The 27,841-nt window shown below is 44.1% G+C and overlaps 1 protein-coding gene across 9 annotated transcripts in view; it reads right to left on the reverse strand.

Annotated features, from left to right (window-relative positions):
* VIT (vitrin) overlaps nucleotides 1-27,841 on the reverse strand; it is a 105,732-nt gene that overhangs the window by 43,831 nt on the left and 34,060 nt on the right. For all 9 annotated transcript variants that reach the window (XM_069494216.1, XM_069494215.1, XM_069494214.1 and 6 more), the window contains exons 4-6: nucleotides 14,489-14,645; nucleotides 8,763-8,896; nucleotides 3,756-3,833 (exon numbers count right to left, since the gene is read on the reverse strand). In XM_069494216.1, coding sequence (XP_069350317.1) covers nucleotides 3,756-3,833; nucleotides 8,763-8,896; nucleotides 14,489-14,645 — 369 coding nt within the window. The remainder of the gene's footprint in view (nucleotides 1-3,755; nucleotides 3,834-8,762; nucleotides 8,897-14,488; nucleotides 14,646-27,841) is intronic.

The raw sequence follows: 27,841 nt of genomic DNA on the forward strand, positions 1-27,841 counted from the left end.
AGAGGTCAAGAAATGTGTTTAAGGTCACACACACACAATAGGTAGCAGAGCCAAGGTTTGGACCCATGTTTGTTTGATTCCAAATTCATGCTTTTTTCCACGAAAGGGAATAAAGTGGGGGGCAAGTCATGAGCAGCTTCAAGATTCCTGAATGTGGTTCCCATTAGAGGGCGGCCCAAGGTCTCTTGCGATCTCGCCAAAACCATTTCATTGTCAAGAGAGGGTGAGGGAGTGGCTTGGGTGGGTATAGGCAGGAGGGCAGGAGGTTCCTGGGAAGTTGAAGTTATTGCAATAAACTTTGGCTTCACTTTCTTCCAGCATGAGGGACTTAGTAGACAGCCAAGGATGGCAGTAGGGCGTTTTCCTGACACTCTTGCTCAGCAACCTCTAACGAGATCTATTCTCTTGTCTCTTGATGAACATCTACACACCAACACTTACCTGTTTTTATTTAGCCCCGAGTGGCGAGTGGCTCCAGCCAAATAACAGCTGCCCAGGGGAACAAATTTAAATCTCAGGTAGTGTCTGTCCTCAGTGTGGTCTGCACCGGGCAAATCAAGGTGCTTTCTATTTTTCAAGTGAGATAATTTCCCGTGGAAGAAGGTGGTTGTGCTGTCGGGGGACCACCCTAGACTGACCTACCTGTTGACTCACATTCTCAGAGAGACGAGGAAGCATCTTATAGGGGCACGCTGAGCCCTGAGCAACTGCTGGCCCTACATCTCTGCTGCTTCCCCCAGTTGTTAAAGGGATTTTATCATTTAAGGAAGAGTGGCAACACGGGGGACACTCCTCCATGATTCTTACTGGAATTTTTAATTTGAATTCATGAGAATTTACTCCATGGACTCCATGGTGGGATTGCGACTTTAAAGAAAGAGATTCCTCTATCTTGAGGTTGGGTGAGACCCCAGGTATCCCTTTTATGCTGCAATATTTATAATTTAGCTTGGGGTCTGGCACATGGGAAGTGCTTAATACATAGGTATTGAATGAATGAATGAAGAATGAATGAGTGAACTTAATATTTCCGACTCTGATGACCGTGCATGATCTCGAAATAAGGAGTTGACAGTAATGCCCAGTGATGCTGTCATCAAAAGTTGAGAGGGGTTGGGAGAGGGGACAAGTGATATCAGCAATGCATGGTGTTTAACTATGGCTCTTGCTGATTCATACATTTCTGTAGCAGCAAATTGGAGGAAAGTGTCCTGGCCCAACCCCAATCCTCATGGATGTCAATGACTCAGGCATCTGAAACAAGTGCTTGCTGGGGCTTAATGGTGTTTGGGGTAGATAGTTCTGGAAATGGTCTCTGCTGTATAGGATGTAGAAACCACATGGATTGTATATTCTAAGTCATGATTTGACTATAGTTTCTCTCCCCTTCACTCTTCTCCTCCTCCCACCTTTACTTGCTTTAAGGTGATACAATCAGAATTTGAGTTTTATGTGGGCTGGTTAGGACTATGCCCATGGGCAAATTACTAAACCTCTCTAAGGCTCAGCGCCCTCATCTGGAACAGGGTAAGATCCTAGCACTCTGTCCAGGGTGACTATAGTGCAGGTGCCTGGCACAGAGCAAGCACTCTGTGGGTAGCTACAGTCACAGGAGGTTGTGTGGGACTCTGCCTGTTGTCCGGACTCAGGCTCAAAGCTGAAGCCCAAGGGCCCAAGTACCCCTTTCCAAACGAGGAGAGGTGCCGCTGAACTTCCCACAGGTGAGGCTGTTCCAGCAGAACCTGCACAACCACCAGCATCCCCTCACCCCGGGCCAGTGAGCAGAAGGAAAGGGCCAGAGGAAGGGGAGGTGTCAGTAGCCACCTTTCAGGAAGAGCAGCGTCCAGGGCGAGAGGATATTTCCTCCCTTCCTTCCGAGCCAAGTGAAGGTGCTTCAAGAGAGTCAGACATCAAGATCGCAGGGGCCTGCGAGGAGGGAGACGGGCATCTCATTCCCCCACGATCTGTCCACAGACCCACCTCGCACACTGTAGGAGCGGAGCTTGCAGAGAGTTTGGGGGAAGTATTCTAGGAGTCTAGAAGTGCTCTTCCCCTCAGGGTAAAAAATAAGGACTGCTTGACATGTGGTCCCTGAAGTTGGGGGCTTTACCTGAACATGGGGACTGCTTCTGCCCTAGGGATCTCTGAGAGGGGAGGGTGCGGCTGGTGTGGCCCAGGCCAGCAGGGCTCGGCAGCCACAGGGGAAGTGAATGGAAAGAGGACGGTGACCTCACTCCCCAGACCCCAGAGGGGGCCAAAGAGGACCCAGCCATTCCCATGGCTCTGTGTGAAGAGGCTGCCGGGGGCCCAAGGGTGAGTTACCTAACTTGGAGAAAGCAATGGGGGAACAGAATTCTGGCCCAACAAGAGGGAGCCGGGATACAGCTGAACACTGTCCCCTTATGCCAGATGTCCACACACATCACCTGCTCAGAAATCATCCCGTGAGGCTGCAGGGCTAAATGAAACAACAGAGAAGCCAGCCACTTAAGGAGATCTCTGCCACCCAGTCCTCTTCCCTGTGCCTATGCCAAAAAAGGACAGGTGATATCTCAGAAATGGTCCATGAGGCACCAGTACCCACTGCCAGTTTGTGGCTAGGGGTGGGGAACAGCTGTATCCTTGCAACTAAACAAACAGCTCTAAACCACTGGACTCATTAAAAAGTCATTAGAGGTATAGTTGGAGCAGTAATTGGGGGAAAAGACAGGAAACATTCCTTATTTGTATGGCAAGGCTCCTCAAATCGGGACTCTTCATGTGCACTGATATTATATTAGCGTAAGAAAATCTAGGGTAATGATTTGGAGAGGGGTTTCAGACTGTCTGGATTTGATTCTCAAGTCTGTGACTTTCTAGCTGTTTGACAAAGGGTAAGTTACTTAACTTCTCTGTGCTGTACTTTCCTCAAACGATTAGGGCAACAGTGCGTACCGATGGTAGTCTGGGGTGATCATATGCAATGATCAGGTAAAGCTCCTGGAACAATGCCTGGCACACAGCAAATGCTCAATAAATGCTAGCTTCTATTGCTATTTGTAAACCACGTTCACCTTAAGTACATGAAGAGAACCTGAATGGAGTCAGCTGCTAGCCCACCTGGAAGCAATGCAAAATCCCATTATAAAGCAACTCACAGCTTCTCTTTGTGTGGGAAGTCAAAGCACCTCCAAAGAGAAAATAATGCATAACACAGTTCTTGATTTAACACAGAAACCTAGAAAAAAGGTATTTTCTTGGCCTGAGGTCCACCTGTACCCTCTTTTGTGGTTCACATGGAAGCTGGGTTGGCACCACCCCATAGACAGGGTATTCTTGGCCTGGGTTATTCGGATTAGCAGCTTGCTGTTATCACACAAGCCACATCATTCTCTTTGCTTCCCTGCATTTCATACCTAAGTAGATACAGCCTTTTTCCTTGTAGCTGCCAGGAAACATTTCCAGACAGAATGTCATGTCATCTTCTAAAGTAACAATATAATAAAATTCAAGGCAACAGTCACCCTGAATAAAAATGACACAAATATGGAGACAATCCTGGAATTGGAAAACAAAAAAATAAAGCCTTCACTCTTCAGCCCCAGCCCTCTGATCCCACTGATTTCTGTGCCCACGTTCCTGGCATCTGATAAAATATTACCAAATCAGTGGAGCTTGACCAGTTAAGATGTTAATTTCTACACTATCTCCTAAAACGCAATATTGCCTGTTTACCAACTCAGAAGGTTTAGATTAAATCACAGGTGAACACTTGCCTGCTTTGGCAGCTGGGCTTTTAGATGATGAATATGTAAGAGCCGATGGGTAGGTTACACCCTTTTGGGGTTTACTTTCTGCAAAAAAGGAAAAAAAAAAAGATTTATTTCTAGAGCTAGAGGTTTTAGATGGTTCTGTACTGATAAGTTGATTCCCTCCTTCCAATTTACTTCCCTTGAGTTCAATAAAATCAGTCTCCCTGATGCTGAATTGTCAATTACAATGAGAAAGTCAAGTGGCGCTTTGTTTTCCCGTATAGCCTGTGTTTTATTAATATTGGAATGGAAACAATCAAATCTCCATGTCTCAGAGTGGTTTAACATCAGCAACCCTGCTTTCGCTCATGAAGATGTGGCAGGGAAGCTAAGGTTTTCATACACGTGGCTTGGAATGTTTAATTATATCAGTAGATGAATGTGAAAACATTCCACGTGCTCTCCTTTTAGATGATGGAGTGCTCTGGGCTTAGGCTGGTTGCCTATCACTTTCACAGACCCTAAGGGATCCATTTGAATCCCACGGTAGTCGAGAAACCTGAAAGTAGGTAAATATAGATCAGCCTTGAAAATAACCATGTTTTACTCACCCAGAGAGAGACACTTTAGATGCCAGGCAAGGAGGAGGGACGCTCTTGCCTATCAGGGAGACAGTGGAGGCATAAAATAGAAAAGTGACCAGGCAATCTGGGAAGCAGTCACCAAGCCTGGTGCGACTGGAGAAGGCTGCCGCCTGCAAAAGTCTTTCTTCCGACCATGAAATGATGGCTGAAATTCCACCATGTGAGTTTTGTTCCACAAACTGAAAGTGCCGCTGGAATGTCACAAGCCCCCTGAAGGCAAGTAATTTGTTTGACTTGGTAACTGTTGAATTTCCAGTGCCTAAAGCGTGGAATGTACTAAAGTGCTCAGGAAATATGTATTTAGAGAAGGAATATCTTAATGCCTTTATCTCTGTTAAAATTCAAATACTCTTGGGAGTGGTATCACCTATTAGCTGTTATTCTCATGTAATAATAAAAGCATTCCAGCTGTCAACCTGAGGGAAGGCTTTTGGGGCTGGGGGCCGTGGAGGGGGGCCGTGGAGGAGGGAGTGGGCAGTATTGCATGGAGAACCTGGGGGTGTGGGAGGGGCTCTAGTCATCATCTCACCAACATCCTATCCGCACGAGGGACTGTAGAGTTGTGAAGCAGACAGAATATAATAGGGTCTCAGGAAGGACCAGAGATTGGGAGTAAGAAAATCTGGGTTTCTGTTTGTATTTTACCTTTAATTAACTGCCTCAATCTTTGAGGCTCTCATTTTCTTCATTAAGAAAATACGAATAATGATAGGGCCCTACTTACTACACAAAGATGTAGGGAATTAATGGAAAAAAAAAGTTAAAATGATTTGGAACTATATATCTCCATAAAGATGCAAACATTTATTCTGGTATTACCTATAAATGCCACTCAAAGTGTGGATGAGGCGAAATATTTGGGCTGACTCGTGTTACTTCACCTCATTAAAATCACCTGGGGAACAGAACTGGACATTCTGTCAAGACCCACGTCCAGGCCTTCTCTGAATAGACAATGATGGAGGTTATTTCAGACTCCATGAGGGCCCCTTATCCGTGGACCACACTTTATCCACAGAAAGCGATGAGGAGCCATTGTCTCCCTCCATTTACTATTCTTCTCACATCCGAAACCCTATGGTTCTTTCCGTTTCTATTCAGCAGGAAAATGAGCATGAGCTCAGATTTCTGAAATGTGGATCTAAGAATAATCGGGCAGTGTTAGGGGGTCCCTCACCGACCTTTTGTCTCCTGGACTTTCCAAAGACCTTGCTGACCAAAAATGCATGTCCCCTCTCCCTTCTCAGCCTGCCAAAGTGAATTAATTAAAGGAGCACAGGAATATGTGAAAATTAGAAATAAAAACCTAGAGAAAGGTCACAGAGGTGTCTGAGCCTTCGGAAGAGGATTCTGACATGGTCCAGTTCAACTTGCTGGCTGTGAACCTCTGACTAACAGGGAGGTTCCTTGGCTGCCAGTCAGTGAATGTCCCTGCGCCGCAGCACACACTCCTAACTCACCGTCTGGAAGAGGCTTCTTAGCCATTGCAGAAGCGCCGATGTTTGCTATCATTGGGAAAAAGTATTTTCGGTTAAATGTCACTATGTGCAATGAGGGGAGATGGAAGCTGAGATTTATAGAGAATAATCTCGGCAGATTGATTTTCATTTAAAAAACCCAAAACATCTCTACTGTCATGAAACTAATTGTTCTTTTAAACCTCTGTTGAGATTCTTGGATTGTATGCAGACTGAGCCCTTCAGGTTGAAATGCCCTTATTTAGGCAGGAGCTACTTGGTGAACATCTATGTGGAGATTATATTTCTCTCTATCTGAACATGTTTGTATTTTCATATGGACATTAGCATTTTCATATGGACCTGTTTTGAATTCTCTGTTGTAAGGCAAAGACCCACAGTAAAGCGCTTTATGCCCTTTCACGATCTGACAAAGAAATGAGTCTGATTTGAACCCTAGGTGTGCAGAATTCGGCAGGTAGAAGGAAATAGGGACTGCTCGAGTTGAGAAGAATACTAACAGGTCTGTTTGTAGTCTTGCTACAACTCTATCGATAGAGGAGAGTGGGGCTTGAGGCACGGGGTGCCTAGTGGTGCTAGAAAACCACCAAGATTGGCAGACCCACTACATTATGAGACATTTCTCTCTTCACTGCGTCAGTTGGCTTTCTATAGTTGGCTCTTTCTCAGGACAGTCCCAAGCCACCTAGTCTTGTTGGGAGGCCAGGAAGCTTGATTTGAATCTAGTTTAAAATCCCATGGAACCTCTTTAGAGAAAATGGGAGATTGAGGTCCAGAGTAGGGTAAGTATAAGGTGAGCATAAAACATTGTGTTGTGCTCAAACACGAATGTGGACATATCAGAAGCTTAAAAAACTCCACTGGCCAATCCTAGAAAATTTGAGCACCAAAAAGGTAATGATTATAATGAATTATAACATGTTGTATTTTTAAAAACAATCCATGAGTCCATAGCAGACTTAGAAAAATAGGTGCAGGGGATAGAGGAAGAAAACTCTTCTTTATATAAGAATACTAGCTAATAAATGTGGAAGAAATGACAATTGGAAAGGTTATAATTTTGCAGTTACTAATGTGATACTTGCTACAGTGAGGATCAGCAATTGGTGTTAAAATTACTGGGCGAAATTTGTTGGGGGAACAAGCTACTCAAGCTGTTTCAACGTATCACTCTACAGACTGCTTATGAATTCCAAGGTGTCTTTGCCATGGAGAGATATGGTAAACTATCCAAGTAATCAAACTTAGCATCACCAACAATTGGACAAATTGACATTATATGCTTCTTGATAGGATTGTTGTATTATGACACAATGGATATGCTATGATACTATGTGTTCTTGTCAAAAATATTTCAGCTGAATCCAGTCATGAGGAAACAGTTAGACTGGTCCAGATTGTGGAATATAGTAGTAGGCCCCTACCCTGGACTTTTAAAGATGTCAGTGCCATTCATGACCAAAAAAGGTAGTGTGTAGGCCGGGCGCGGGTGGCTCATGCCTGTAATCCTAGCACTCTGGGAGGCCGAGGTGGGCGGATAGTTTGAGCTCAGGAGTTCGAGACCAGCCTGAGCAAGAGCGAGACCCCATCTCTACTAAAAATAGAAAGAAACTAGCTGGACAACTAAAAATACATAGAAAAAATTAGCCAGGTATGGTGGCGCATGCCTGTAGTCCCAGCTACTTGGTAGGCTGAGGCAGAAGGATTGCTTGAGCCCAGGAGTTTGAGGTTGCTGTGAGCTAGGCTGACGCCATGGCATTCTAGCCTGGGCAACAGAGCGAGACTCTGTCTAAAAAAAAAAAAAAGTAGTGTGGTAGGGCTATTTTTAGATTAAAGGAGATTAAATAACATGACAACTAAATTCAATGCATGGTCTTTGATTAGATTGTGGATCCAAAAAAAAAAAAAAAGAAGAAATTATTATAAAGAATATTTTAGGGATCATTGGATACAATTAAATAACTGTTTATTATATGATATTATTGTATCAATGTTAACTTTTTACGTATGGTATTGGCATTGTTATTTAGGGGAATGTTCTTGTTCTTCTTACAAGACGTGTACTAAAGTATTTAGGTATAAAGTGTCATGATGCCTGCAGCTTATTTTCACATAGTTCAGAGCAGAGTATAGATAAATGATAGATAAAAAATTAAAGCAAATGTAGCAAAATAGTAACAATTGGTGAATCTAGGTGAAGATAATATGGATATTCATTATACTATTCTTTTAATTTTTCTGTAAATTTAAAAAACTTTAAAATAAAAAAAGTGGGTTGAGGAAATTCACAAAAATAGAAAAAATGTGAGGGTAGGTCATGATAGTACAAAGATACGTGATTATCTTTTCATTGTGAAATCACATTAATCATTAGCCCATTGACATCACGTCTTTGAAAGGAAGGGGAAGAGTGAAGATAATTATCTATAAAATCTAGGTAGGGAGAACTGATTGAAAAGTGAAACAATTAAATAACAATTTAGAACTCTAAAATAAAATTATAGCTCTCTCTAAGAGCATATGCCCCTATCTATTCATTTACCAGGAATCTCAGGAAATGAGGTTCTAGATATGAGGCGTATTTGTCCTAATTAAAGGACTAGCTCAAAAACTCAAGTTAGTAAATACATTTCACGTAATTAAAAATGTGATGGGACTTGCAGATGGCTGCAGTGTATTTAAAATGAGCAGTTAGAGCCTTTTAAATGTTTCCTGACTCCATAGTGATCTACCACGTAATTATCATTTATTGTTTCATAATCCTAATTATCAAAACTAATGGTTCAGATTTTTATGAAATGAGGTGGGCCATACACAAAAACTGACAGCACACGTAAGAGAGCACATGTCATCCTGGGGGTCAGCCCAAGGGCCTTGACTAGCAGCGTTTCTCCCGCGTGTGGTCCTACCTGAGACGATGAAGGATTCTCTCCACCGCGGCAGGGACAGTGACTGGACACCGTTGGAGTAACTCCCCTTATACCCGGACTGACCAGCCACTTTCCGAACGAGTATTTTCCCTCCCGAATTATCGAGCACGCCACTATGAAGAGAAAAGAATAATTGCTGAAGAAAGAACAGAAATATTCTTTGACGTGATCAACAGACTATCAAACTAGTCTCCATCTTTATTTAGACATATGAAAGTAGCGAGATTAAGAAAAGTTTACCTTTGGGGGGCCCAACCCCCCAAACAGTGCCTCTATCACTGGGCCCTACACCTGAACTCCCAGGTCTTACAGGACCTGGTTGATCTGTCAGTCACGAATTTCTTTTTTCTTTTTCTTTTTCTTTTTTTTTTTTTGAGAGAGAGTCTCGCTCTGTCACCTGGGCTGGAGTGCTGTGGTGTCGTCTTAGCTCCCTGCAACCTCAAACTCCTGGCCTCAAGCGATCCTCCTGCCTCAGCCTCCCAAGTAGCTGGGACCACAGGCATGCACCACCATGCCCGGCTAATTTTTCTATTTTTAGTAGAGACAGGTCTCGCTCTTGCTCAGGCTGGTCTGGAACTCCTGAGCTCAAGTGATCCTCCCGCCTCGGCCTGGCAGAGCGCTAGGATTACAGGTGTGAGCCGCTGTGGCTGGCCTCAGACAGGAATTTCCCTTTGCCACCATGCCTCAGATTCCATTTCCTTGGTTTTCTCATTCTCACTAGTTCTTTTAAGTAAAACCTCTTTCTTGATTGACCATTTCCAATTTGGTTTTGTGACATCGCAGAATGAATCCAGTTATTTCAAAGGGTGGTATGAAATTATTAAAAGTAAAAATCCTTTTTATTTGTGGGTCAGGGAAGGAAGATATGCGGCTCAATTAAACTCATTAAAAAGAGTCCTCAAAAGACTGAAAATCATTTCTTAAATTTCTAGGATTCTGCAAGGTTTTAGATTCTGACGGGATGGTGACTGGCATATGTACGTCTTTCCTTCTATGTTAGGCAGGGGCTCCATCTGGTTCCTGAATGGCACTTTCTCGTCATTTCTTGCCCCATGGCTCCTTTGGGTATCTACAATTTATGGTACAGGGGATTAAAAAAAAAAAAAAAAAAAGATGTTGACTTGTTCCCATCAGCACCCTTCCCTCCCTGCAGGAATGAGAGAATTGCCACTTCCTGCCCTCCCACCTTCATGGTGAGTCAACAACTTTCAACACTCAACTTCCCAATGGCCCAGAAGGAAAGAAAGTGGTAATAATACTCGACATGTAAAGCACTTAATTGCTTTAAAATCATTCTCACATACGGTATCTCACTGGGTCCTCCCAGCAAACCTCTGAGCTGTGGCGTGGACGGAATGCGGCTATTCCCGGTCATTCCATCAAACAGGCTGTGAGAGGTCGAGTGACTCACTCGACAGTTTGTAACCGGTGAATTGCAAGAGGGATTTGAACCCAGGTCTGACTGACCTACCTCATCCTGGGGTTGTTCCTCTTGCTTACAGCTACCTCTCAGGGTTCAAAAGCACGAGGATGCCAACGCCTCCTCACCTCTCGACTCCACTGCCCTGTCTTGTCTGGGGGCTCCCCATGACCGAGTCACCTCACTTCTCCCAGCAGCAGGCATGCCGGTCTCAGCTTGCCGGACACCCCACGCCATCCCCACCCCCACGGCTCTGGTCACGCTGCTGTCCCACTCCGGGAGACCTGGTGCCCACCTCTGCCTGACCAGGCCTGTGCCGCTGTCAAGGGGCCGCCCAGTTTCTAGCACCTTCCCCACAGAGATTCTGACACGACTTTGCTACCCCCACCTCCCTTAGAATCTTGTTCTTACAACTTAGACTCTGATTTTTTCTGTCTTGTACTAGTTCCTAAAAATTTCTGGAGTTAATTTTGTCTTCCAACTAAATGGAAAAGTTTCTTACAGAAAGGACGGCATGTCCTGTTTCCTTGTAAGAAGGTCTGTCAGTGGTATGTAGGTTCCACACATACTGGCTTGTGAGAGCCGATCATTAAGCTTTCGGGATCGTGTGAGCTAGTTGACTTGACATTGGTAGATTGGAATCAACTGTGAATCAACCGTGGGGGGGTATTTACACCATGCGAATTGGCAAATCAGGCCCATCCCCTCCCTCTCGGAGAGCTGGTTGTTAAACATTGACCAGCATACCACTGGCTGAGGCTGAAAATTCTAATTATTAAAAAAAAAAAAAAAAAATTGCCCCTATGGGGAAAATGGAAATAACCCTCAGTCTTTTCTTGTCCTCTGGAGACATTGTTTGGTCTTTGGATCTACCGTGAACTGTTTTGGGGGAGCTGTGTGCACATGCATGTCTGAAGCATGGTAGCTGCCACTCAGGGAGGGAAGCCCCTCTCTAGCCCTCCCCTGCTCCCGCTCACCCCGGGCTGAGCTTCCCTCTGCCTGTTTGCAGGGAACAGGGAGGGGATTCTCAAGCCGGACTGTGTAGCTGCCAGCCCTTGTGAGGGCTGTGTGAGACTGAAAACCCCGACTTTGGGACAGGTAGAAATGGGGAACTCTTGTGTTCTTATGCGATTTTCCTGTTGGGGCAGAGAGTGAAGCCTCATCTCGTGGTGGGGGGCACCTAACTGGTGGGCGTGGATATTTCCAGGGCAGATCCTGGAAAGGTGAGTGGTCCGTAAACTTCAGGAGGCACCAGCTGTGTGAGGAAGCAGAATGCAAGGGAGACTCGACCGGTGCAGGAGATACTGCAGGAGGAGAGAGGCTGCGGCTCCATTTAGGAGCCAGATGGGGGCTCAGAGCCATGGTCATTTGGAGAATTTATGTAAATGTGTCCTCATTCGTATCACTCAGATGTAGGCACTTCATATATATTTTCTGGAAGAGCAAAACCAGTTCCATTTCTTTGCATTTCTCAGACACCCTACATGGTGCAGAGCATGGCCCTGATGTCCTCCTCCCTGACCCTGGTGCAGGTGATGGGGATCAGCTGAGGGCCAGTTCCTGGCTCAGAGAGAAGGGACAGCTCACCACCAGGTCAGGTCTGGAACAGCTGCTGTTCTGAGGGGGTGTCTGGTCTGAGATCCGAATGAAGAGTGCTCTGCGAGGAGACGGTCTTCTCATTGCTCTGTCTCAGACAAATCTCTCCCCTCCCCAGCACTCGGCCCCCTTTCAATACAGGCGTTAATTTGTGATAAGGCAGAGACAAAATACGATGCCTCAAATATGTTCATTATCCCTTTGGTTTGAAAGAATCAAGGGAATTGCTTGTCATAAGACCTCTGAGCATGATACAGTATGTGAATATTAAATCCTTTAATCCACATTAATCTGAATTTCTAAACCAAAGCATACTCTCTGCAGTGTCCCTGTTCTGACTGTGGGGACTCTAGTAGGACATTGGCTGTAGATCCCCAGTGAACTTTTTGCTCTTGTTCCCTGTGTCTTAAATCCTGCCTTCTGAAAACAGGCTGGCTCTGTTTGTGAAAAACAAAGCTGATAGCGTCCAAAATTCCTGTCTGCTTTCCCTGAAGACTTCTATTCATCCTCCCCATGAATAGTGACACCTCTTTCCAAATAGTTTTTCCACTCTATCTGTCACTGGTGCAGGAAGCCATAATGGCACTCAGTTGCTCAAGCAGCACATCTTGTTAAAACATTCAAGCTCTTCTCCTCTGCCCTGTACCCTCATCCATATTTTTTCCACCAAGTTCCTACACCCTAACCCAGACACTGGGATTGCAGAGGCCTGGCCCTTCTTATTTTCACCCCAGGAGTGTGTCCTTCCACCATAAAGCCTTTGCCAACTATGAGTCCTCACTTGGTATACTAAGCAGTGCTGGGACTTGCTGCTTCTTATGTAAATATGTCACCCCGGGCTCAGGGCTGGAAGTCCGGAGACATGAGTTTTAATCTTCAATGTGCATCTAACTAGCAATTTAATTAACTGAATTAATGAAGAGAGGCCTCAGTTCCTCTTCTAGCAAATGGGGACGCTATCAGCAGCCTCATAGGGTTGAGATGATGCTAGAACGAGAAAATCATAGCGTAAGGGATAACTTGTCATTTTGATGACATCTTTGGTGAGGTCAGATTTACTCTTGTGGCTCTATTCTGCGTAGGAAACATGGAAGGGCAAGAGAGATCCAGCGAATGCCAGAGGAAATAAGTGCCAATCATCTAGGATCACCACTGGAAAAATGAAGGCAACTTTAAGACAGGCTCAGCCTCTACAGCAGATGTCACTGTCTACACAGACACTGCAGTGTCTACACAGACACAGACTGGAGAGTGCTGACGGCCTTGGTGGGCATGCATGTGTGTGTAAGTACGTGTGGGAGGCATGTTCGTGTGTGTGGGAGCATGCACATGTGCATGTGTGCCTGTGTAGATTTGTATACCTCCTTCCTTTTTGCATGAAAATATTTTTCGTTCATGGTCTGGAATTAAGAAGCAGCATTTGGTGGTGTTTTTCTTTAATGTTCCACTTCTTATTTTTAATAGAGCTTGCGTAGTCCCAGTCCCATTGAAAAACCATTTAGCTCAGCACCCCTCTGCAGTAGTGGGAAAAGGAGTAGTATGGCCAATGAAATCTATTAGTAATTCTTAAACCTTATTTTATGCAAGTTTTTTTCTTACTGTTTCCCTTAAATTTCAGAGAGTCTACTAACTAGACCTCTTGAAAAGAAATGAATTTTACATCTTCTCTCTCTCCAGTAGAGGTACAACTGAACAATCAACTGACTTATGTGCAAATGAAGAAAAGGAAAAAGATACCAGACCCCCAAATAATTCAGAAACTTCATCCAGCACCCAGGAGACAAGAATTGACTTGGGAGCCATGTCTCAAAGCTGTGCTAGGCAGCAGCTGGCAACACAGGCACTGCAGTCAGCTGGACTTGGGTTCCAGTCCCCTCTGACACTTTTTAATTATGTAGCTTTAGGAAAGCTCTTCAACCTATCTTCGTCTTTAAGATGTGCTTAATAGGAATAGATACTGCATAGAGGAATTGTTGTCAGGATTAAATAAGATAATGTAGGGAAAATGCTTGGCACATACACATTAGCCTTATTGCAAAGATATTAAGTCAACATACATTTGTATTTTGACTCCAAACTTAAGCAACATACATTGTGTTTTGACTCCAAACTTAAGCAAAAGAGGCATGAAGATTCTGTGAAGGTCAGTTTTGCCTCTCCTCACTTAGGCAGTGACTTAGTCCAAAGCATACCACACCTCCTGTCCTCCTCCCTGGATCCCAGACCAACAGCTGACCAAGTGGCATCCCCTGCCTGCCTTCATCTCACTTCTCCCATTCTATTTTCTCCAGCCATCACCATAGCTGTGAAATTTCTTCCTCCAAATTTCTGGCCCTTCCTTGGTCACATTCCTATCATTTCTTGCCCAGCACATACAGGTAGAAAAAAATGCTTTATATTGTCAAGAACTTTGGTCTCCCTGTCATGAGCATGAGAGAGTAGAATTCTCCTCCTCTCCCCATCAAGGCGTAAAGAGGAGTCCATTGTCCTTTCCACGGAGTGCTGTGAAAGGAGACACAGCACCGTGCATGGCTTCTGGGTCTTCCTTTCCAGGCTGAGGTTGCCAGATAAAATGCACGATGCTCAGTTAAATTTGTACGTTTTTGTTTACTAAATATTGCACCCCTGCATGGGGGGCTCCCTGTCAACACCCTGATCACTAGTTAGGAAGTAGCTCAGAGCGACTCACCTGTGCACAGCGGCGCCGCACACGCTGGAGTAGGATGCGTAGACATCAGTGCCATACACATGGTATTTGGGGTCTTGGCATCCTGCCGGACATTTCACGATGAACTCAGGATTGATTATCTTCCCAGCTTTGACATCACAGTTGATCTGAGGCACATCTGGGAATACAATTAGGTCAAAATGACACCTTGGGTACCAGCTTTTTTTATGGGGGGGACTCTTTAGGTCATAATTGTTTATTTACTTAATCTCTAAAAGCCAGAGCCTGAGCTGACCCCGCCTCCCCTCCATAAAATGAAAGCAAAGATGTAATTAGGACATTCCCCAGACCAAAAGAACAACAATGATCATCCATCGCATTTAACCTGCTGAGAGCAAAAACAAAAGGCTGATTCCTGTGCTGATTTGGACAATTAATTGAAAAAGAGAACTCTGGGAAAGACCCAACCTCCAGTGGCCAGAAATGTAATGAGTCAATGGCAGGTGAGTACTGGTTTTTCAGGTGCTCTGTAGCTGGTCCAGGAAAAGAGAAAATCCCAGACAACTTTACAGGAGGAAGGAAAGCTGTTCCAGGAAGGGCAAGCAAGGGATCCCACAGTCAGCCTGGTCAGAGTGACCTGGGCAAGGTTGGCTTGCTGGGTGAAGGCTCTGCGCTGGAGCCTGGTGGGACGATGGTGGCGTGGTAGGGCTGGGCCAGGTTAAGGAGGCTGGAGTGCTTGTATTCTGTGCAGGATGTGGGATGCAATGGAAGGTTTTTGGACGGGGGAGATACATAATAAAAGTGATCTTTTGCCTTTGTCCTAGGGGATCCTCTAGGCCTAGATCTGGGGTCACGATGGGAATGATCTTTTCTCATCTGCCCCAACACTTGCTGGAAATCTGGGAGCTCCCCTGCTGAGGTGCCAGGGAAGCCCGTTCATTCTTTCCTCCCTCCTTTGCGGCTTTGTTATTGCTCCTGCCAGGATAGCACTATCCAGTAGGCAAGTTCTGGAGCTGAAAGCTTGTCTGGGGATGAGGTGGGGTAGATGCTCAAGTGACAGTATCTATTATAAAAGGGGGCGGGGCTGCATCTTCCCTGCAAAGATTTTTCCTCCAAAACTCCTGAAGGAAAAGGTCCTCTGGAGGGTACTGTACTGGTGCCCTTCCATCTGGGAATGTATTCAGTTCCGGGCCCCATTCTTCAGAAGGGACTCTCAAACACAAGCACAGTCCAAAGACTCAGGAGGAGTCTGGAAACTGCCCAATGAAAAGGACGGTTTGCAGGAAGGGGTCATTTGCCCATGAGAAGGCAAGAATTTGGAGGCAACTGGTGTTGTCTTCACAAGTAGGACTGTTGTGTGCTACGGCACCAGAGGGCCAAGTTAAAACTTAAAGGGTAGACTTTCTATAGGGGAAAATTTTGCCAAGAAGAACTTTCTAGGAATTGAAGTTGCCCTGGAAGGAACGGGCTGCCTCAGGAAGCAGTGAGTGGGCTCTTGGTGGAAGTGCGCAAGCAGAGGCTGAGTGGTTGAAGAGGGGATTTCGACATGGGGTGGGAGGTAGGAATAAAACCCCTCCCAGCACTAAGAGTCTGTGATTACACACATGGATCCAGGAGCTCTGCCAGGCCACCCACCCTCTAACTGGGTTACTGAGATGGTCTCAGAGCTGCTAATGGCTTCCAGCTGTATCCAAAAAGCATATTCTTCTTCTTCTTCTTATTCTTCTTTTTTAACCCTTGTGTACCGGAATGAGCAGAGTTGCATTTCATTCAGGCTGGAGGGAGAGCTGAAGTCAGAATTCCTACTCTTTTCTTAAACACCCCTCCCAGACCATCTTTGCCACTCAGGGCTGGGCCAGCATGGAGCTTCTCCTGGGAACCACAAGGCTGAGTTTGATCACAGGGTTAAGCAATTTGTGGTTTGCATTAAGAAGTAGAGCACTGTGCTTAAAACAGTTTTGTGGTTTCATTCTCCCCACCAGAGGTTGCCTCCGCACCAGCTATTTCTTTTTACCTTTCATTCTTTTAAACTCTGATACTCAAGGCTGCATTTACTATTTTGAGTCTCAGAATATTTTTTTTAAAGGCAAATCTTGGACTGAAGATGCCAGTATAGCTTTTCCTTAAATTAGTTAGTTGTTTGATCCCTGGGTGTAACAGAATGTGTTCAACTCCCCTCCCTTCGGCAGATCCCCCGCCAGCAAATGCATCTCCTCCCTTAGATGTAAAGAAAATGAAAGATTTCTTTCTGGTTCTTAGTTCTTTGAAATAGGAGGTGACAAGCTCTGTGAACTGGGATTAAATCTTGATGTGACTTTGGCACTCAGATTTTGGATCTTCTGTCAGGCCAACTAAATCTTTTGGGACTGAGTAAATGAGGCTCTATCAGGAAGCTTATTGCATGAGTATTATACAATGACCATGACTTCAGGGTGCACACAGTACGTGCGGTAGGATTTTCCATGAAATAGTTGGTTTAAAAGACAAGGGAAAATTTCACATGGGACTATTTTACTTCCTGCTAATCAATCCCCACCCCCACTCCCTTTTTAAAGGGGCATTTGTTTTTTGTTTGTTCATTTCTTTTTTCTTTCGTTCTTTCTTTTTTTTTTTTTTTTTACAAAACCCAGAGAAGTAACTTAAATAAGATCTACTTTATCTGCACCCAATTTTATCTGCAAAATTGGTCAATGAACTCATTAATTTTTCCCACAGGGGGAAAAATTGAAATCAAGCACAAATGCTCATGCACTTTGGAAGAACAAGGAGCAATGGCAAAGTGTGGCTACAGGTCAAATACTTGTTTAATTTGTACAGAACATTAAGCTGGATAGAGTGGACTAATTAAATTTTGTGGGGTAATTGTGAAAATTATTAAAAAGTATAATGTCTATATCCAGCCAAGAAAAAGCAATCATTTGCATCTTTTTGGTAGCTCTTTTTTAACTATATGGAAACCGTAGTTTATTTCCTTACAATATTCTCCTAGTTATTTGTGAGGTAGTCTGCTTGTTTGCAACTGTCAAAGAACCTTCTACCTCTCCACTTAAGGCCCAAATGAAATGATTTACCTTTTCATTTCCTCTGAATGTTTTTGAACTATTCAATGCTTACAGCTTAGGTTTTCCTTTTTTCTCTTTTGTTAAGGTTCATTTTCATATCTCCCTTCTCCCTTCTCTGGGTTTTATCTTAAAAGTGCAGAAATCAGACTTCCCTAAGAGGACAAGTCGCAATTAAGGCAGCTCAAGAAGTATCATTGTGAGGTCTGAACGGAGCAGGAAGACACTTGGCAAATGTCAGGACAGACAGTCAGAGGGGAGTGCTGTCTCCCCACTGTTAACCTCAGGTGAGAACTTATTTACAAGTTCTAGAAAGGTTTATTCCCAGGAATATTTGGAGAAAACAAGACAAAAGCCTCTTCCACTTCTTCCTGAGTTGACAGTTGCTGGTGGCAGTGAGGGAAACCTCAGGCCAAAGTCAGAGAGCCAGGGTGAGCCCAGACCTGCATCAGTGGAACCTTTGCACAGAAACCTGTTGCTTGGCTGTCTGCTCTGATTCTCCCCTTGTGCCCTGACCCGCTCCCTCGTGTGACTCCATCGGGTTACCTTGCCTTCTCCTAGTCACTATCACTTTCACGTCAGAGCTCACATTAGAGCACCTCAGTATCTGCCAAGGATTCCTTCCCAGAGGCCCTGGGAACCAGCCACAGGGAAAAGAGAACGACTTACAAACTATGTGGAACTGTAGGATCACCTCACTGAGGGACATGTGTCTGCTGTGTTGAACTTACAGGGTCCCTGGGCAAAAGTTCTCTTCCCAGAACAGAAAACTGTTTGCTGTTTACGTGCAAAATTGGAATCTTAGAGGAAGAATTGCAAATGTTTTTGCAGTGGGTTGCGTCTCCTGCCTGGGCTAATAACAGTGCTTACTGGGTGATGTCATGCACAATAAGCCAGTTTTGTAACAGGCCAAATCAAACTGTACGTTCCTTACTTCGCCATTCATTTTTCACTGATCCCAGGCGCGCCACATTGATTCTGGAAAACAAATTTTCTTATCAATTAGAGAAGGTCATTGTAAGCTTGCCTTGTATCTATTAATGAGGAAGAATTTTTGTTTTATTTTTTTTAATGAGGAAGAATTACAAAAGCATGAAAGAACTTATATGTGAAAAGTTTTGATATTAAACTACATTTTGTTGGACTGTGATATTCAATTAAAGTAAAATCCTATTTTTAAGATAATTATGCAAAAAATTGTTAGTTTAATAAAATACAAATGATCATTAATTTGAAGATGAATGCATCCTTCCTCTTGATCCTGATTGCCAGGTCACGTTCATTCTTCCTTTGTAGCGACTGCTTTTGCAAAGCGTCTCTTCCATTTTTCTCAAGCAGTTTTTGATCATGTTGAGTCTTTGCTCAAAAACCACCAATAGCTTTTTGCTGCCTTTAGTAAAAATTCCAAAATCCTTAAGGCCTTTACATGGGCCCTTCCATGGAACATCTGGGCTTGTCAGTACTGTCTCTGGTACTTTCTAAATGCATGTTGTCTTGCAAACTTAGTGTGAATCATTTCTCACACCTGGAACCCTTTTTTCCTTTCATCTGTTTAAATGCTACTACTTTTTAGGTCCCAGTTCCAGTTATATCTTCATTTATCTACTAGAATATAAACTCCATGAGGGCAGGGATTTTCATCTACTTTGTTCACTGCAATTCAATAGAATGTCTGCTGAATGAATGAATGAATGAAACTAATCCATTAGGAACGCCTATTAATTTTATTTCTAAATCTGCTATTTCTCTCGACCTCTACCTTGGTCTGTCACTGACATTTCCTATCTGGACTGTTAACACAGTAACCTCCTGTGTTGCCTTCTTCCTTCTGTGCTTGCCCACCCTTTGCCCAGATTCTTTCTCCGTTGAACAGCCAGCGTGGTACTTTGAAAAATGTCACTAGATTTCATCATTTTCTTACTCAAAACCCTTCACTGGCCTCCTTCTCTCCTTAGAATAATGTCCAAGCTCCTTAAGATGGTCTACAAGGCCCTAAAGGATTTGGTCCCTGTATTCCTTTCTACTTAATTTCCTGCCCCTGGTAGATAGAGGATGAGAAGGTGCCTGCCAGTGCGGCCTGGGAAGAGGACCTTCTAGCAGAAGGAAGAGCCAGGGCAAGAGCCCTGATGTGAGAACGGGCTTGGTGGTTTGAAGAACACAAAGGAGGCCAGTGTGCCTGGAGCATAGTGAGCAAGGGGGAGAGAGGTCCACGGTGAGGCCTGGGAGGTCATCAGAAATCAGATCACATGGGGACTAGAGGGACTCACAATCCCACTGTGACCAAGATGTCAACAATTGCTTTTGCTAGAACTCTTTTCCGGACAGCACAATATTCTTTTCAGAAGAAATTTCTTGATAAGCCTACTGAGCTTCCAAGGGCCTGTGTAGGAGCTTAACTGTTCAGAGAGGCAAGAGGGAACGTCTAGCTGTAGAATAAGCTTGTTACATGAGAGAGGGAGGGTGGAGCATGACGTGGGAGGGGAGAGGGGGTGGAGTGACATGCTGGTGGACAGAGGGTCATGTGCTCCTTGAGGCAACCCCTTCTGTTGCTTTGAAAATCTGTAGTATAGTGTCTAAAACATGACAGGATATTGAATGCAGGGAGATTTCCTGTAGGAGGCAGTGAAAGAGCTGAGCCACAGGGCAGAACAGGGCAGGAGGGTCATGAGAACCCAGAAGTGGCTAGGCAGAGACAATCATGAGGAAGGAAATTGCAGATTCTTCAGAAATCTGGAGGAGAGCTCCAGACTTTCAAAAAAGATAATAGAATTGGTTTTTACATAGATTAAATCTGACGTCTGAGGAGCCATGGGGGCCAAGCTAAGACTGGGGTGACATCTCTAGGTTATGAAATTACAGCTTTGGTCCATGGTGGGCTGGATTTGAACCCCAATATGTCTGATTCCAATGCCATGCCACACTCTCACCTGAGTCAAGCCTTTGCCAAGAACATGTACAGCATTGAGCGTTAAAAAATATCTCCCTTGAGGCCGGGCGCGGTGGCTCACGCCTGTAATCCTAGCACTCTGGGAGGCCGAGGCGGGTGGATCGCTCAAGGTCAGGAGTTCGAGACCAGCCTGAGCAAGAGCGAGACCCCATCTCTACTAAAAATAGAAAAAAATTATATGGACAACTAAAAATATATATATAGAAAAAAATTAGCCGGGCATAGTGGTGCATGCCTGTAGTCCCAGCTACTCGGGAGGCTGAGGCAGGAGGATCGCTTGAGCCCAGGAGTTTGAGGTTGCTGTGAGCTAGGCTGACGCCATGGCACTCACTCTAGCCTGGGCAACAAAGTGAGACTCTGTCTCAAAAAAAAAAAAAAAAAAGAAAAATATCTCCCTTGATCATAAAAATTTCCCAAGAAGAATCTATACAAGTAACATTGGGGGGGGGGGACATGGACATGCAATGGAAACAGTTTCATAAATACAAATCTAATAAAAGGTATTTGTCTCAGCAGATAATTCCAAGTTCAAGCTTTAAGCATGTCAAAAAGTCTATGAAGATTGGTCGTTCTAATCAATGATTTTGCCGGGCTTGAGAAAATGCCTTTATCCCTCTCTCACAGAAGGACGTGATGAAGGAGTGATTGGATGACAGAAGGTAATTGACCTGTGGCAGCTGCAGAAGTTTATGTCTCTAAAAGTAACATATTTAAAGTTACAAAAGACCATAATACACATTCTTTCACTTGATCCTTACAAAACCCTGAAAGGTTTATTTTTTCCATTTTCCAGAGAGGCAAGTTGACTTGTTCAAGCTCAAGTACCAAATAAGTGGCAGAGCTGAGACCCGAACCCTGGCCCTCTGGCTATAAATGCAAAGCTTTGCTAGCCCCACCTGGGTGCCTCTTCCATGACTGAAGAGAAGTTAAATTGCTGCTTCTCTATGAAAATCTTAACAGGGCTTTTCTAAACTTTAAGATGGCCAACAACCACTAGTGCGTGAATGCGGGGTATATCTAGCAAATAGGCTGTGTATGAGTGTGTGTGTGTTTGTGTGTGCTTTTACCCCCAAAACCTGCAAGGCAATGCTTCTTGTGTAATTTTCCTTTGTATTGTTTTCTTCTTACTTCTGAGAATTGTCATGGTAAAGTTAAGTCAACTGGAAATCTGTAACACAGAGAGTCTGCCCTCTTTCTCACCCACACATTAGAAGGAGGGCTAGAAAATTAATGCCTTTCCGTTCTCATGGTCTGAGAAAGGGCACACTTGGCAATCTGTGTGAACACACTGGTGTTGGCACCAGGTGTCTAAGAAGCAAGCAACACTGGGGATTACTTACAAGTTGCTACACATAAACATACCCAAGAAGCTGGGTGCATGTTATACCAAAGCCTGTAACCACAGAGCCGTATTTCTCTCTTCATCTGTGTCCAATGCCCTGACTAACAGTGACCTTTTCATGCCCAAGGAAATAGGTTCAGGAATCATCCATCCTTTCAAGGTTGATTGCAAAAATCTTTCCATGCCTTACAAGATATTAAGATTAACGTGTTGAAGAGACAGACCCATGTGAGTTACAGGTTGTACATTTCACCCCCAAGTTGTCTATTTCAACAGACTCTAATGTCATGGAAATATTTCAGAAGGTAGCTGCCCTGCTGGTGGAGACTATCTTGTTTATCTGATTGCTGTCTTCATCATGTATATTTTCTGCTCAGAAAACTTTCAAGAGTCCCCACCCTCTAGCCAATAGCAAAAAAAAAAAAAAAAAGGCTTCTCAGATTGGCATTGCCTGGTGGGTTCTAATTCACCTTCTAGCTGCACCTCCCGTGACGCCCCGACACTTAAACCTGACCATGCCACTCACTGCTTCCTGACCTCATCCCCCTCCTCTTCCCCATGATATCTGGGCTTAGTCCACATAGAAAGGCCTGCCACCCACCTCTGGAAAATTCTACGCATTTTTCATGTCTAGTCTTGAACATTCTTTCATGAAACAAGTATGAATCCTATTGTAGACTCCTTGTTATTTTTATGTAGAATTTACCACATTTTGCTTTCTTTTACAGTGGCTTTTGTTGCTCATTTGTCTGTACATACATCCAGCAATTACCCAATGAGCACTAATTCTATCTTCATGGTGCTTTTGGTCTTGTTGAGAAGATAGAATGTATTTTAAAAAAGCTCTTAGGATAATATGTAGTAATTGTGGAAAGTCCCTGAATTATGATGGTTTGACTTACTGGTTTTTTGGCTTTGCAATGGGTTTATTAGGGTATTAAATGCATTTTTGACTTAGATGTTTTCTAAGATTATTGGGACATAGCCCCACTGTAAGTCAAGGAGCATCTGTACTTGATAGAGGAAGTGCAGTGCACTTAGGAGGCATCTAACCTAGTTCTGGGTGTGTGTTGGGAATAGGGGTTGGGTCCGGGAAGGATTTCCTTTGCATGCTTGTATTTTGTCTTATGCAAGATTGGATGCTTAGTGAAGTCACAGACTTTGCAGGACAGGCAACCAGCAACATGTTGCATGGAGTTAGTCATCAATGGCTCCCATCTGTGTAATGCTATCTCACCTGGCACCACTTTGGACTAAAGCCATTGCTTTTGGGGCTTTTCTCGGGCAGCTTTATGTGTGGAAAAGCTATCGATGAGATTTTGCAACTTGAAAGGCTTTTCTCCTGTCTAGCACAGACACTCTGCCAGGCAGGGATTGTTCTAGAGTCTTTGGTAGATATAATTTATGTAGAAACAAGATGTGTTTATTACAGTATGGGCTGAAAGGCTCATGAGTTGAAGAGTAGGCCTTTTTTGAATGTGTAACCTACACATAAATGAAATTAATCCCTAAAATTCATAAGGTATCATGACTGTCTTAGGAGAAGAGTGTTATGAATACACCTAAACCCTTCAATCATTACTTGTAGCCTTAAACAGTCGAGAAAAATGCAGCCACATTTTGGTAATTTGTTAGAAACTGCTTACGTAGATTTGTGCTGACTAAACCTACCACTAAGGTAAGGTTAGATCTACGGCTCCAAGACATAACCGAGAAGTGAGAGCCTTTAAAAAGTCACCTCTAAAAATAAAGTGATGAAACTCTCATTAGTACAGTAAGGTAAACTTTACCTTGGACTATATAGCAGGTTAATTTATTAAGTTATTAACTTATGTTTATCACCTTTATATTTTTTTCCTTTTACTATTTTAAGAAGATAGCCAGGCTCATGTCCTTCTACCTCCGGAGCTCACGTTTGCAGGAAAGAGGGCAGAATTGCCCAAGACAGCTCTCTCTCTAGGCTTTGGGAATTAGACTCTCCAAATCCCCCTTGTTTGGGAGGATTGGGCTTGTTCACCCCAAAGAGTGATGGAGAAAAAATGATCTTCTAAGACTGGGAAGGTGGGAGTGGGCAGGTAAGTTCCAGGAGGGAATGTTCCCATTCCCTAGCAGCTGCCTGAGAGGAGCACCACATCAGAACTGCGCCTGCTGTGATGCACGTCAGTGTGGAGACTTGGGTAGGGGGCTGCCCCACCTCTGCCAAAATCCCAAGGAAAGTGGAGCTGCCCAGCTTCCAGAGATAACACGGGCTTGGACACTGAGCAGCTCAGCAAACCTCCCCGAATCTTCTAGATTGCATAAGCTTTCCAGGGGGTGGAGCAGGGAAGGAGAGAACCCCTATAATTATGGAATTTTAATTCCACCACTGTCCTGCAGCAATTTGCAGTTTGGATTCAGACTTAATTTAATTTAGAAAATAATGTGTTAAGTCAAATATGGTGGAATAAGATTGTACCCAATACAACTGTGCACATGATACCAAAACATCAGCTTGAAACGAACGGTCACATATGGGTTTGGGTAGTAGAGCTGTGAGAATCCATCCAATTGCTTTTTTCATCTTTGCTTTTCTCCTTTGTAAAACCCCCATGCTGGATTATTTTCAACATGCTCTTAGGTATTTACTACCTTTTTGGTCCAAAGGGCCGCCATGGAGCTAAGCAATGTCCATGAAGACAACTGGGGGCCATGGGCAGACCAAAGCATTGCAAAGAAGGAAAGGTGGATGAGAGGGAAAAGAAATGAAAAAGAAGGGAAAGTAGTAAGGAGGGAAAGTGTTAACTATCACTGAGAGCAACAGTAACCCTCAGTCCTCCTCAAGCCAGGCCAATGGGAGACATTCATGCTCTTCCCCTTTTTCTGCTTTCTCCATAACTCTTCTACTTTCTATTCGGTCAGACCTTGATCATTAACACCCTCACCTGCTCCCAGGCTATAGACACCTCATTCCCTAGTCCCACCTAGCTTGGGAGGACGCCGTTGGCAAAAGCTCTGGGGTTGACTCACACCCAGACCCAGATGTGAGTTTCAAATCTGGCTCTGTTAACTAGTGGCACCGAGCCTTGGGCACTAGATCCCCGAGAGTCTAGGACAGGGTGACACGTGTCGCAGGAGCCAGGAAATGGCTCACTGATCAACACTACCAAATTACCTCCTCCTTGTTATTTGACTTTAGACTTTGGGTTGTGAAGACCTTTAGTCTTGAAAACACACTGGTGAAATCTGAGGGCTGTCAGAAGAGAGTTTAGAAGACACTGAAGAGAATACACCTAAATGATTTCACATTCATATCTGTAAGCAGCCCTGACCAGGGTCCTCTCTCTAGTTCACTGGTTCTCAAATTTTATGAGGCATCGGAATCACCTGAGGAGCTTGTTAAAACACAGATTGCTGGGCCCCACCCCTGGAGTTTCTGGCTCAGGAGGTCTGGGGAGCGGGGTGGGACAAAAGGTGCCAGGTGATGCTGGAGATACAGGAGCCACCTTCAGAGAACCACCGACCTAGCCCACTTTCTTGCTTTTATAGTTTGACTTTCTGTTTAAAACTCTTCAGCTCCCTTTAAGATGTATTTTGAGACATGAACTGTAGCTATAAGATGATCAAGCTTCTTTTTTTGTTTAGTGGAGAGGACCCTCTCCTCTTAGGGCGTTTCCTTGAAGAGGTAATAGGCTGAGAGAAGGCCGACCTTTTGATTTAATGATGCAAGGTCTTTCGCCTCATGATCCTTGGATCTGTGAACATTGACCTCCAGAATGAGCTCAGGGGTCTCCAGGTGTTTGGGAGACAAACACGAGGTGCTTCCATTTATTGCTCAAGAAGACAAGTTATCATAACCTGTCCTCCACTTTACTACAAAAATTTGTGTGAAATTCTGTTCAGGCTTGGAACACACTTGCATGTTACCTATGTATGCACGTAAATCTGTAATGCTTACTCACTAACAAATTGTGTTCCCTCTCTTCTCTCTTCATATATTGGTGCAAAGGGGTTTGTTGTTGGCAGGATGGTTTCATTGCCTTAGTACAACCCTAACCCTTTGCTCCCACCATAGGGGTGGACTCCTGCCAGTTGATGTTCATGCAATGAGATTCTCTCTCCCAGGATCAGGACTGAGAGACACGGTCTGCAGAGAGAGAGAGAGAGAGAGAGAGAGGGAGGGAAAGACAGACAGACATAGACAGACAGGCGTATATGCAAAGAGAAGCCGAGGTGACGGTTCCTGAGGCCTTTCCATCTGGGGTCCAGCCCCAGGGAGTTCCAGCTGCCTTCCTGCCTTGAGCTCTGCAAGCTACTTCCTGTCTTGCCCAAATCCCCTTTTGTGCGTAAGCAAATTGGCTTTGGATTTCTGCTAATTGCAACCAAAATAACCCATACCAAGATACTCCCCATTGCTCTCGTGATGAAGTCCAGATCCCTGGATATAGTAAAGCCCTTCACCATCTGGTGCCTCCATTTTTGACCTCAACATGTTCACCTCCTACTCTCTATTTCAGCTGTATTGAACTACTTTTTTAGCTCTTTCTGCTTTTCAGGCCATGAGCATGATGTGTTCTCTCTATTTATAACACTCTTTTCTCCCCATCTTCGCCTGGCCAATCCCAACTGGCCTTCAGAATCAGTATAGATGTGTCATTTCCCTCAGGAAGCCCTCCCAGATACACAGCTTATTCCCCATACTTTTGGAGTACCTTTAGCTCCCCTCGTCCTAGCACTTACATAGGACATTATAATTGCCTGTTGACTTGTCTTTCTTCCTCCCCAGATTGAGCTCTGTGAGGGCATAAACTGAGCCTCAATCGCTCTTGTATCTGGGTGTCTAACAGTGCCTGGTACACAGCTCACATTCAGTAAATACTTGTCAAATGAATGAATGATGTGCCTTCCTTTCAATCAGTCACCTCCCCAGCAGCAGACTGACAATACTGAATAGAAAAATGAAAATTACTTTGGCTTCAAGCTATAGACTATGATTTAGAAATACCCTTGAGGTCAAGAATCAGATATCTCCATAGTTTGGGAATATCCAATTACCTTCATAGTATCTTTTTTCTCTTATTTAATGATTGTGCCAGAGTTTCTAATTAGCGAAAAGACCTCATGCATTTATTGACTCAAATGTGCTGCATCACTAGGGAGATTTTAAGAATAAGGCTAGAAATTTAGCATATCAGAAATTCAATCCATCTGAGATCTCTCAAAGAGGTTTGCCCTTGGGTCATTTAGCACAGACTTTCATAGTCACTGCAAACTGTTGTCATGGCAATCATGGAACCTTTCATGATTTTTGTATATGAGTTAATGAAGATACTGGAAACAGCCCAAAGGAATTCCTACTTGGGTGTGCATTGGTCTCCATATTAACCCAATCATTGTTTTGAACACACATCTGCCCCAGGGCTGGTCCTCTTGGCTCTTGGTTCTGACAGAAATAAATAAACAACAGATTCCTTTTTAGTAGTTCAGCCTAGGAGGCTGTGGATGGTTGCCCTTTTGGTCTCATTTCAACAGGAAATCTCACATGGATGGTTTAAAGGAGCAGAAGGAAAAACGGTGGTTGTGTGAAGCAGATCTCTTTCTTTTATTTCAAATGATTAATATTGCTGATTTCAAGGCACCTAAATTTAATGCCTGCAAAGGAAGTTTCAGTTGTGGAGAGCACAGAACATTGACTGTATCCAAAGCCTTTCTTTTATGGTTCTTGATAAACACACCTTAACTCAAACTTCTATCAAGTCTGTTAATTTGGATTCAGATACCCCAGTGTGCTCACAACATTTAAGTAGGAGATTTTCCATCTGTGTCCTGTCCTGCTAGTTATTTCCCAATATCCATTTCTCCCTTCTTTCCCAGTAATAGGACCCCTTACTTTTGAGAAGGCATGTGGATGTTTGAACTCAAGACATTTTCCACTCCACCTGACTGCTGACCAATGGTATTTAAGTAGAAGGGGTGTATTCAACTTTCTGGATGTATCTTTAAAGGGAGCTAGTACATGCCTTCCTCCTGATTGGAATGTAGGTATGAGG

The sequence above is a fragment of the Eulemur rufifrons genome, chromosome 19, assembly GCF_041146395.1.
Source record: "Eulemur rufifrons isolate Redbay chromosome 19, OSU_ERuf_1, whole genome shotgun sequence".
NCBI classification, from domain to species: Eukaryota; Metazoa; Chordata; class Mammalia; order Primates; family Lemuridae; genus Eulemur; species Eulemur rufifrons.